This window comes from Corvus hawaiiensis, chromosome 9 (genome assembly GCF_020740725.1).
Source record: "Corvus hawaiiensis isolate bCorHaw1 chromosome 9, bCorHaw1.pri.cur, whole genome shotgun sequence".
Classification (NCBI taxonomy): domain Eukaryota; kingdom Metazoa; phylum Chordata; class Aves; order Passeriformes; family Corvidae; genus Corvus; species Corvus hawaiiensis.
Genome location: NC_063221.1, coordinates 9,337,851 through 9,349,819, shown reverse-complemented (window position 1 = coordinate 9,349,819; position 11,969 = coordinate 9,337,851). Strand labels below are relative to the sequence as shown.

General features: G+C 43.8%; 1 protein-coding gene and 1 long non-coding RNA gene across 2 annotated transcripts in view; one reads left to right on the top strand and one right to left on the bottom strand.

Moving 5' to 3' along the window:
* Positions 1 to 341: 341 nt before the first annotated feature.
* RGS2 (regulator of G protein signaling 2) lies at positions 342 to 3,295 on the bottom strand. The gene is made up of 5 exons (XM_048313440.1): positions 3,162 to 3,295; positions 2,905 to 3,006; positions 2,742 to 2,803; positions 1,712 to 1,878; positions 342 to 1,332 (listed from the first exon to the last, which is right to left on the bottom strand). The coding sequence occupies exons 1-5, from the start codon at positions 3,266 to 3,268 to the stop codon at positions 1,138 to 1,140; spliced, it is 633 nt and encodes a 210-aa protein (XP_048169397.1). The 5' UTR covers positions 3,269 to 3,295; the 3' UTR covers positions 342 to 1,137.
* A 529-nt stretch (positions 3,296 to 3,824) lies between these two features.
* LOC125330385 overlaps positions 3,825 to 11,969 on the top strand; it is a 134,361-nt gene continuing 126,216 nt past the window's right edge. The window contains exons 1-3 of the long non-coding RNA XR_007205484.1: positions 3,825 to 3,922; positions 5,148 to 5,226; positions 7,025 to 7,107. This is a non-coding gene — a long non-coding RNA (uncharacterized LOC125330385). The remainder of the gene's footprint in view (positions 3,923 to 5,147; positions 5,227 to 7,024; positions 7,108 to 11,969) is intronic.

The window sequence follows — 11,969 nt, the reverse complement described above, 5'->3', positions numbered from 1 at the left end:
CCCAATGGCATCCTGTGCCCTGCAGCAGCACTGTTGCTCTGTTTGATCTGTCAGCATGTGCAGCTGTATGTGTGCCTTGCATGCCTTAGAGATTGGCTTCACAGACATGTTGGGACAGAGGATGTGGTTGAACATGTCTCCCTGTTAAGCTTTCAAGCTCTGAAGGTTTTTGTTCTGTTGATAAAACCCAAACAAAAACTCAGCTCATAGATTAAGAACTAACTGCTTTAAAATTAGCCCCATTAAGATCTCACCCAGGACCCACAGTCCCTATACACACTGTCTGACACTGGATTCCAGAATATCTGTGTGTGCAACACAAATTAGGGAACAAAAGAAGCTTGTATCAAAATAGTTTATTAAAAACAATAAAACTTCACTGAAGCTTGCTGTCTTCAAGACAGAATTATGACATTGCAGCATTGAACACAATCATAATCCACATATAAATATAATACTATACAGCTCCTGTTCGCCTTGGCCAAGTTCTGCCCTCAGTCTGGCCCCACACAGCCCTGCTGACACAACCCAGCCCTGCATACTTTAGCTGCAGAACCTGTTCCTCTGGGAACTGAGTTATTATATCCCTTCCTCCCCTCACAGTGCTGTTACTGTGAGGAGGTTGCACAGAAACCCAGCACAGCCCTTGGCAGCTCGAGGCAGTAACAGAACCGGTGTGAGCACACCGAGCCACCGACAGCAGCAGCGCTGGGGGATGTTTAGGAAAAATAAATAGGCAACCAATTACTCAAGTTCCCAGCACTGCCCCAGTGCAGAGAGCAGCTTCTGTTCACAAGAAGGAAGCTCTGTCCGGACCTGCCGCATCGCTCCTGGGCCGTGACAGAAGGGCTCCTGCACAGCACACTTTGGTCTAACACACAGCCAGCTCTCACTGCAGCACTGGCAGAGAAGGGCAGTGCCAGCAGTGGCTGGCACACTTCTGCCATCTCCCCTGAACACCCTCCAACAGCACCACTCTGGGCCATCAGCTCTGCATCAAAGTCAGGATTTGTCCTTGCACCATGGCAAACAGACTGAGCGCTCAGTGCCTCAGCCTCTCGGGTCAGGATGCTGCTCATGAGCTGTGGCTTGGCTTCCTCACCAGCCCAGAGGCTGCTTCTCCCTCCTCTCCATCGCTCATGTGCCCTGGGCTGCTCTGCTGATGGGTGTCTTCTTGCACAGTTCCTGGTAGAACTCAGATTCCAAAAAGCGTGGGTAGGAGTTATTCTCCATTAAGCTGTAAACTCTCTTCTGCGCTGCACTGAAGCAGGTATGGGTGGCGTCCTGAATGTTCTGTGCGATCATGTTCTTGGTCTGGAAGTCTATGTTTATCTGAAATACACAAAGAGGAACATTACTACTGAGAATGGAATTCAACTAAGTGTAATATACAGTACAACTTCTGAAGGGGTGAAAAAGGCAAGATCCTATTATTACAGGGTCAAATTAATGGAGAATTTAAAAAAGAAAATTATTCTTTTGCACAAAGCCAAAAGTAGTTCAGATGTGTCTTTTCTGTTAAAATAGAAATTCTCTGCAATGATGCTTGTGCCATTTTCCACCTCAGTGAAAAGGCAGTTGCACTCAGACCCAGACATTAGCAGTGAGGTATATAACAATGCAGTTTGATATCTGTATCCTGAGTTCAAAGAAATAATGGCTGTAAGAATTCACAGAACAGAGCATTTATGTTTAACCAGGTTTTCTTTACCTCTTTGGGAGCCTCCTTTTCAATGAAGTCATTGTAGATTTTCTTTGCTTTCGATGTCAGCTTCTGGGGTGACTTCGTTTTCTTGAAGTCCTCACAGGCCAACCAGAACTCGATGTTCTCTTCACAAAACTCAGACTTCAAAAAAGCTCGGAAAGCAGCAAGACCATCTAAGGAAAGAAAAAAATACTCGCCATCAATTAACTATTTCAGGAATCTTGATTTTACCTGTTGGTCACATCAGTTTCTACCAAAATGTTTTGCTCTAGGTCTGTTATTTTCAGTGACATCATGGCGATAAAAAAATTCCATAATTTATGTTTGCGAACAAATTAACGCTTCAACATTAAAGCTTGGCAGGTTTTACTTTGAGTTTGCCGTTTCTTAGGCAAACACAAAAAATGAAACTATTTCTAGTTGATATGTTTCCTCCTGTGATGCCTGAGAATACATTAAAAAAATCCACTTCTCTCAAGATAAGGTCTCCTCTGTTAACCTTTACACTGCAGTAAATACGACTGCTACAGTACTCTGGAATATTCTTTCAATGGAAAGGATGACTCAAGCTCAAAGAGCAAATAGTAGTATTATTTCTTAGTCTTTTTGCTTTGCTGTTGAATGCTGCTTCTTGTAGAGCTACAGTAAAACCCCAAGATCACTGAACCTGTGTTGCAGAATCCTTCCCACATTACAGGAAAGCGTTTGCCTTGGTTATACAAGCTCAGGGAAAAAATGCCCTTTTCCCATTTGGCAAAGCCAAGCTGATAGGAATGATTCTAGCTACAATGGCTTCAAGAAAAAAAAAATCTACTACAATGAGGTATTCTTTGTGTTACTATTATCTTACAATTTAAAAAAGCCACTTCTATGTATTTTGGCTTTGAACTGTTAAAAACATTTAACTTGCAAGACCAGAATCAAAGCTCTTTACATGAGAGCTACAACACTGACATGGAAGGAAGCAAACTCTTACAGACATATAAACCTCTCCATCCCTTTGCTCCCAAATGTTACTTTTTGAAGAAAAACTTACATTTGTTAGCAAGAAGTTCGTCAAAGGCTTCTGACCACAGCTGGGCTTCTTCAGGGGAAGGTCTGCAGAAAGAGAGGGAGAACATCAGATTACACTGCTCAAGCTTTACTGCCTTTGTAGAACACTTGAGTTACTTAAACAAAGTCTCTTTCTCACAACTTACCTGAAGTAGTTGCGGTGTTTCCCTGCCTTCTTAGATTTCCTTTTATTAGAATTGGCAGAGTTCTGCAGGAAGTAGCTCAGTCTTGTTTTCCAATCTTTAATGCTGGAAGAAAGAAGAGGGAGATGCTCGTTAAAAATGACAGCTCGCAGAGCTTTAGACAGCAGCGCTTTCCCTGAGGCGGCTCCTGCAGCAGGAGTCACGCACAGCCCCTGAAGGCAAGGAACTCGCTTCCCCTCCCTGCGGGCGGGGGGACTCACATCGTTCTCTTCATCCTGCCCTTGTCGGCCTCCTCCGGCTCGCTGCGGCGGCGGCCCCGCTCCATGCGCCCGCCGTGCCGCACCGCCAGCAGCAGCGCGCTCTGCATCGCGCCCCGACCGCGCCGCGCCGCGCCGCGCCCGCTCTTATGGCCCTGCGGCCGGGCGGGGCCGGCCGGGATGGGCTGGGCTGCGGGCGGCACCGAGCCAGGCGCGCCTGCCTGTCTTCCCAGTAGAGCAAAATTTGCCTCTCCTCCGCATCACGTCTCTTTTTCCCCTTTATTTTGTTTTTCCGTATTTCGCGCAGCCCCCCCCCCCACCTCCTTCTTGGAAATCTGTTGGCGTGTCACACCGGCAAAGGGCTGGCTGTCCTTTCCGTCAGCCAGAAATATACCCTGCTCTTCTGGAGGTGTTTGTATTAAGGTTATTCAGATTTTTGAGTGTGGCCAGTACGCGAAAGAGGAAGGACTTAGCCGTATTTCTTCAAAAAAATGAAGTAACCCTAAGTTTGAGCGTACGGTGCTTTTGGTGCGGCCCCTCTGCTAATCCCGGCTGTGGATCCCTTCCACCCCGTGCCTGCACAGGGTTTAGCTCTGTGCGGTGTTGCCACCTACCCGTGAATTGTGTAAATTACCCCTAGCACTGGAAGCTGAAGTTTCACTGCCTTTCTCGAGCCCTCAGCTTGTTGAAAAGGCCATGTGGTCCTTCTCAGCAGTGTCCAGCTGGAGGGTATCATGTCCAAAGAATTTGGATTTAGGAACTATGTGAGTTTCTCTTTAACTTCTCTCTGCTTTTCTGCTCTTTTCTGTGCATGTGTCTTCCTCTCCATAGTACCCTAGAGCCTTTCTTTCCTGCCACAAAAAGCAGTGTTCAGAGAGACTGACTCCCAAAAGCACCGTCTGACTTCAACACAATCACGTAGCATAAATGTCTGATCCTTTTAGGTAATCGCTGTAGCCTTACAACCTCTGCTAGCTGAACGCTCACAAGCTGCACAAAAGCATTTTGCTTTAAATTAGATGTCTGTGGAAAAGGAATGCCATTTAATTTGTGACAGCATTTAAACGACTTTTCAGTGCTGCTGGTTGTACTTTGCAGTATATATTGATGATCTGATAGGAAAATAAAGTTCCAGCCTATAAATTTTACCAAACCGCTTTAAATGATTTTTGCAACAGGTAGCTCTTAGTCCTGTATATGATATGTACGTTTTCTAAAGGGCAATTATTGTGAGGGCACTTACCATAGGAGAAAGAATGGGAAGAGTAAGGCTCTAAGTGCTGTAAAAGCCTCCGTTCCAGAAACTTTGTGGGGTGAAGTTGCCAAAGCGAAGAGCGGGGCAGGCAGTGCCTGGATGATGGATGGGTGTGTGCTGACTGCCTTCTAGTGCTTCCACTGTCACTGCAGCGCCAGGGCCAGGCGAGCCGTGCAGCTGTGAGCTTGTCAGGGCTGCGGGACAGCCTGTGACACTCGGGAACACTGCCCGCACGTGCGAGCCTGGCACAGGCAGCCTTGAAAAACACAGGGAAACTCAGCCCTGGGCCTTCCCCACGCTGGAGCCTCTGCAAAGGATCAAATGATCTGCAAAGGAGAACAGCACGTTCCCACCTGCCACCCGACTTGGAGATTTCCCCAGTTTGGATGCTGGTTTCGAGTTTCTTTCACCTGGTTCTCAAAGATGAATGGAGGAAAATGTGCCAGCTATTGGCAAGTGGAAAACTTCAGAGTCTAGCAAGCTACAGGAAGGTTTGCTTAAGCAACTACATTTTGGGAGCTTACCTGTAGCACACCAGAGATCCTGCAGATGTTTGAAGCCTGACAAAATGTTTTCTTGGTGATCCTAGAGGAGGCTTGCAAGGGTAGAGCTGGGATATTCCCAGCATCTGCCAAGTTGTAAAGTTGGCAGTAGCCAGCATATGGAAAATTGCAGCATGAATCATGTATTTATCTGATACTTTCTATTTCAAACTTTTTAATTGCTTCTTTCAGAAACCCATAAAATGGAAGTGCCAGTTAAGGAAGGCAGTTATAACATGTGTAACATCTTCCACAAGTGGAAAAAAAGCAGGTAAAAAATTAAGCTGAATATGGAAGTGTGAGGTTAGATGACCTTATAAAACATTCTTGTTGTAACATTTGGTTTAAAAACTATTTAGATTAAAGTTGAATTTTATCAGCTGCATTAGATATATTTTGGGTTATATATTTATTATACTTTTAAAGTTGTGTTTTCCAGTAAAAGAGACACTACAAAATACTTTCTTGCTTCTGGTGTGTTTTCTGGCTGGGACACTTTTCCAGGACATCAATTACACATCTGCACGATAAAATGTGTTTTCCATTTATGTTCAAAGACCAAGAAAAGGCATCTGAGCTCCCACAATGCTGCCAGTATGCTGTGCAAGGATTCAGTCAGGGCTGGGATGGCAGGGAAGAGGCTGCTGACAGGGGGCCAGCAAAATTGTCCCCTTGAGAGCTTCGCCAGGTGCAGTGGGCATGAAGTGGCCCTGAGTGGCTGCACTGCCTGCAAGAATGTTTGGGCTCACTGAGCAGTTTTAAAGGCACCAAACCCAAACATTACTTCATTTTATCAATTTTTGGTTTTTCAAAGCAAGATGGCAAAATGGCTCGGGTTGTTAGCTTGCCTTTCTGATGGGGAATCTGTTTCACACCAGTGGCACCATACGTTGAATGGGCAAAGGAGATTTGGCATCTCAGCTCTGTCCTGCACTCTCTCTTGCAACAGTATATTGAAAATCTCAGGAAAATTAGGAATTGCGGTTTTAAAGAAAAGCCCCAGATTGCAACTGCAGCACAGGTTCAGGTGTGTTAGCGCAGCACAGCGCATAGTGCTGCTGGAAAATAAGCATCTCCGAGCTGTGATTCCTTTCCTTGGGAATGGGGCTGAGTGACTCCAAGCAGTGCCCAGAGCAGCACTGCAGATCTGCCTGTGGGTGTGCTGACCTCTGCCCTTTGGAAACAGGGAAGCTCTTGGTAGCTGAGGACAAACGCAAATATAGTGCCCAAGCTTTTCCTTTACGTCCTCCTTAAAGCTTCCATCTATTTCTGTCCCACTAATCTCATTGACGAGGGGCAAGGCCGAGGGAAAGTGGTGGGAGGAGGGAGCCTGTAGCCCAAACTTTCCTGTTGAAGTCGGTGACAAATTTGCCATCGCCTGCAGCAAAATCTGATGTCAGACATTTAATGGCACAAGCGCTCACCCTGGAGATCACACTTTGCTTTTCAGAGCCTTTCTTGAGAATGTTCTGTTCTTTTTCTGCTTATACAATTCCTGCGGGCACCAGGGATGGCTGGATGTACAGGGGACTGTAACACAGGCAGTAAACATCCCGGGAAGAAGATTGGGATTTTTCCATCTCGGTTACGTTCTATGTCGCAATAGCTACGCTGATCTTTTGAAGTCCCCAGTGAGTTGTTCTCACTGAGTGATACTTAAATCTGTGTCTGCATTTTGTGAAATGCCAACCCTTGTTTCTTTCTTTTGCTTGACTTGTAGGACACAGGAAAAGTGGTCCAGAGTTTATAGCTGAGTTTCATAAAGCCAGGAGGATAGAACATGCTTTTGCATGGTAGTTCAAATCATGCATGGGAACTATTTGAGGGACGTCTTACTGAACCCTCAGCTATGACTAACTGAAAAATCATATTCAAAAGAAGGAACAAGATCTTGAGCCAAGTCTTTTTGCTTTGTAATGCAAATTGCAAATGGCAGGTATTTTTATTGTTCTTGCACGTACAGCTGTACGGTCCTGTGCTGTGTCCATGGAATGATTCATGTAAGCATCAGAACAGGAGATCACCAAAGCACAGCACATCCTGACCTTCTGTTCTTCCCTCTCTTTCAGGCTGTGTCTTCTCTGAAGTGCAGGGACTGATCTGCATCAGTACAGAGGAGCACAGAGGTGCCCAGCTACAGGTGCCAGCGAAGGTTTGTGCTGTGCATTGCTAAAAAACAGCAGCCAAGCATGAGCTCTGTGGTAGGGCACCACTTTCTAGATGAATATTATGATTATGAATATTAAAACTGCCACTCTTTTTGATTTTCTTACTAAGTGAAGAAGTTCACTCAAACCCTTAGTCTAATTCTAATCCCGTTCATTGCATTCTGCCTTTCTAGTTCCTGTTAGAATTTCAATTACATGTAGTAGGGGGTGTGGTTTTCTTTGGATTTTTTTTGTGGTTGTTTTGGGTTGGGTTTTTAAATTTATTTTTCTTTTGTTTGTTTGTTTGTTTGTGTTTTTTCAACTGCTTGAAGATTGCTGAAGTCAAGTTGTTGCATTCTCTGACTTTGGCCCTGCCGGCTGTTGTATTTCCCTCAGTATAATTTTCCAGTCATAAACCTCAAAATGTGCAAATCACCAGAAGCCATTTCTGGATCTAAATTTAACTCTACTATGGATTAACACCAACCGGGACCAATTAAATGCTAAGTCTTTCCTAAATAAAAAATAAAATATATCTCATTACAAATGGATCTTGTTTCACTTAACAGCAAAATCCTCTGAGTAATGTATAAACTAGACAGAGTTCTCTGAGAACTCATCAGTCCCAGCCCTCAGCCACCTTGTTTTACATAAACACTGACATTAGTTTATAAAAGTTCTAAAAATAGAGCAGAAATTTGTCAAGTGGATCAGCTGGGACTGTATGTCTGCTTACAGTATTGCTGTTGTGTGGATGCGTACGTCTCTGTTTAATGATGCTGTGAAAAGAATGTGAATTTAGGCTTTGAGCCTAAATTGTGATTCCCCCTCTGCCCCTGGATATTTGGAAATGTTGGTTTTGAAGGGGATCCTGGACAGCAGCAGGCAGGAATTGGAACAGCAGGTTCCCTGGGAAGCAGGGATGGCTGTCCTGCTCGTGTCAGATCTGCTTTATCCCTTCTGTAAAGATAAGCTGAAAGGAGACTGCATTCTAAAGGACAGGACATTCTCATATTCCTTATGCCTTTTGTCAATACAGAAAGCAAACAGCTTAGCAAGAAGAGGGGTATTTTTGACAATGAAGTTTTCTTAGCAGATACAAGCTGGGTTACACCATCTCAGGTGAAGAGAGATGATTAATCTTGTTTGAGGTTAGCCAGGTGATGCAGAACACTGGCTCCATGTTCTGTTCCAGCTGCAGCCTGTTTTGCTCCTCCCCCCTCAAAGCCTGTATTTGTTAACCTGGGTGTGCAGAGGGACATTAAATAATCAAATATGTTTGTTAAATCTGGATGTGGGCACCACCTTTATCAAATTATCTGCGCATAACACAGTCAGCACACAGCCCTTCTGATGGCTATTTAATCCATGTTAATGAAAGTCTCTGCAAATACCTGAATGAGGTTAGTCAGATATTGATTCAGAAAGTCTCTGTGGCTTAGAGAATCAAACCCTTTTACAACTCCCACAGGTGAATACTGTCAGGAGCACAACAGCAAGAAAATTAGAAATTACAGCATAGGAGTATAACTATTTGTGCATCACCTTAAAAGTTCAAATTAAAATAAAAATTGAAAATAGTAAGTGAAAACAAGCACTTCTTTTGAAATGGGGATCAAATGTCATTCTTATTTTGTGATGGGCAAAAAATTTTAAACAAAACCACTTCTTGGGACACCCTGATCTCCATGCTGGGTAGAACTAGCAGAGGTTTAATTAGAATTTCTTAGTGGAAAATAAAAACTGTGGCAAAATATCAAATTTGTCAGAGGAAATTTTTTCATTTCTTTAAAATTATTTTAGAGTGATATTTTCTCTTTATCATCTTCACTGTTGCAGTATAGGCTTTTTGGTGAAGAGTAGAATGGTAATGAATGTCTTTGAGATGCAGTAAAGACTGCATGGTAGTGGAGAGGAGAGAAAGCATTTTCTGAGCAAATTTGCTTATCAAAGTCAGGAGACATCTCAGGAAGGGCAGTCTTACGCCCCTTCTAGTCATCACACTGTCAAAAACTATTTCAAAATTTGTAAGTTAAACTCTCTGGAGTTCGAAAAGAATGAAGATTTCCTGTACAAGGTTATTAATCCCACAGTGGTGCCCTGGACTACTCCCAGAGCAAAGGCTGGGAGAGAAGGGAAGGACAGGGTGATATTCGTCCTCATCAAAGCATAGAATTTCCCTCCTGGCTGTTTGAAGAGTACACTGAGGAGGTCAGGCCATAACCAGAGTGTCTTTGGGCCAGTCTGGAAGAGAGACATAGCCAAGTATCTTGACAGATTAGTCATTCCCTTCATGACAAATATTGCAAAATAGTATCTCCATCCTCCAAGCGCTGTAGGCAGGTACATGGTTCCTCTAGAACATTTTTCTATTAGTTCAGCATTCAAACAGGCCTACAGAGCAGAGCAATTAATTGCTGACTTTAGGTGAATCATTCCAGGTGGAAAATAGCAGTCCAAACCCATAAAAATATGTGGAGAGAATGATAATGTCATTTCTTGTGTTTGAATGCATGTTAGGTAAAATTCCACAGAAATTAGTGAAGCTCTCCTTGCTGATATTGCAAGATGTGCTAGATGTACTCAGAGTCCTTAGTGTCACAGCAAACAGCAGGCACAGGTAATTTTGCTTTAAAGAAACTTTTTTTTGGCTTCTTGCAGTGCTAGGAAATGTCAGTGCAGGAGTGCACATTACTACAGGTAGCACTCAGAATTTTGAGAGGCTGCAAATAACTCATTGACTGTTCTGGCAAAGTCCTTTTTAAAGAGGCTGTAGTTAGTGCCACCGTGCGACACAACCTCCAGTGTTCTCTACATTAACTGCTTGGGATTTCTCAAGGATGCTCTTCAAGGATTGGTTGATGCATCATTGAGAAAGGAGAGCAAGAAACCTGAACTAACAAAAGAATCAACAAAATCTACCATTTCTTCACTTAAGCACTAACATGTACCAAATAGACAATTTAAAGGGAAAAAAGGAGGTCTTGCCAGTTCTTAAAGGATGGGGCAGGTTAATTTAAGGTGACAGGGAGGAGAGTCGAACTCATCTGTTCAGCACTTCTCTCCTGGCAGGTTCATCTTTTCCAAGATGCACAGCTACTGCAGAGGAGAGGGTGCTCGGTGATGTTGGCTGTGATTTCACCTGCTCCTTCCAGGAAGCTTCTCTTAACTCTTTTAAAAACGAAACCCACTGTGTGGCAGTTTGTAAACACACACTTCAAACCAGGATTCTTCCGTACTTTTTCTGATGTGTGCTGCTCTGAGGGGTGACACGTGAGCTGCAGTTCAAGCTCTGGAACGATGAACTTATTTCACATTTAACATTAAACTGGTATTTAGTTGCTATGGGTTTTTCATTTTTCAAATCAAGTTGTTTACCTAATGTCTTTGTTTTAAGTAAGCTTGTTTTTCTGGTAGTTTTCCAACAAAAACTGTTACTTGAAGACTGGGACAGCATTCCTGGCTAGTGTAAAACTGAGAAAGAAACCAAGGACAAGAGGGCTCACATAAGCTCTCTGGGATATATGTGAACATGTTAGGAATTATAAGATGCATAGGTAAATTTCAAGGGGTAATGGAAAGAAGAACAAAAATCATCTAGAGGAAATTACCTTCTGCTGTGGTCTATACCAGTGGTCACAGCATTGATTATCTTCTGCTTGCTTTGGCTACAGGAGAAGTGAGGACAGTTTTTTCCATGTATTATGGAATTATTCCTTCTTTGCATATGTACTTTCTTTGTTTCAGACAAATACTCCAATCCATGTGCAGTAAGCAGCAAGGAGAGATTTGGAAGTGGGTACAGATTAAACACATGGGAAGCTTCTTGAAGCTGGAGGGTATTTTTGCACTGACAGTTTCTCTGCAAGTAAATGGAGAGTAAAGAAGGATGTGGTGAGGTTCTCTGCTGTGCTTTTGGGTTCACAGCAGGTATTACACAATTGCCCTGTGTGTATCATACAGGCATGGTACTTTGAATATTGTTTACTAGATCATCTGTCCACCAGTATTATTTAATTTGTGTTTATTAAAACAAATTGAAACAAGAGGTTATTTTGTTACAGCTCAAAATGCTCTCAAAATGAGCTGCTTTTGTTTTCTTTGCCAGTTTGCATTTGCATTTATAATGCATTCCTAGCCAGCTCATTTTTTTTTCTGATGGACTTTTTTTTGGTTATAAATACAGCTGAGAAATCAACAGGTTTTTATTAAACTACATCCCCATTTTTTTTCTCCCACATGGGAGGAAATCTAGTAAGACTGGGTTTTGCTTGTCTGTCTGCTTGCTTTTTAAGCTTCTGAGTGAAGAATCAACATATATTTATGATGTTATCACAATGAGTCCTCTTAGAACTGAGGAAAGTGGATCAGGAAAGAAGAGGTACAGTCAGGCCTACAGTGTGCCTGCTGTGGTTTGGGCTGACTGTCTTGCTGATGGAGCTGGGTTACTATGATGGCTGTAGTGGTGAGAAGCAGCCTTTCTCAGCTGCGGCACACGTGGTGGTGCGGCTTCCCTGCTGGATCTGCCTGACGCCCAGCCAGCTGGCACCTCTGGCAAAGCACCTGGTAGATGGCTGCACCTCCTCTGAGCAAAGCAGCCCTTAGATGTGGACAGGTTGTTCCTTGTTGTCCATGAACCTCCCTCTTCTCTGGCGTGACCCAAAATCTACGCTGCGAACGCATATTCAAACACGTTCATGGGCGGAAAGGGAAGCGATTGTATCGAGGCCTGGGAAAGGAGCATTTGCCACTCTGGGTGTGCTGCTCACTGTTTATCTGCCCCTGCAGCCGGCCCAGGATCACGTTCTGTGTGCAACAGCCCAGTGCCAGTGACCCACACAGCTGTGCTGAGTCCCAGCAGCCCTGG

Coding starts and splice junctions, on each gene's coding strand:
- RGS2 (XM_048313440.1), bottom strand. CDS start 3,268: ATGCAGAGCGCGCTGCTGCTGGCGGTGCGGCACGGCGGGCGCATGGAG. Junction 3,007..3,161: donor GGCAGGATGAAGAGAACGAT/GTGAGTCCCCCC, acceptor TCTTTCTTCCAG/CATTAAAGATTGGAAAACAA. Junction 1,879..2,741: donor CGAACTTCTTGCTAACAAAT/GTAAGTTTTTCT, acceptor TTCTTTCCTTAG/ATGGTCTTGCTGCTTTCCGA.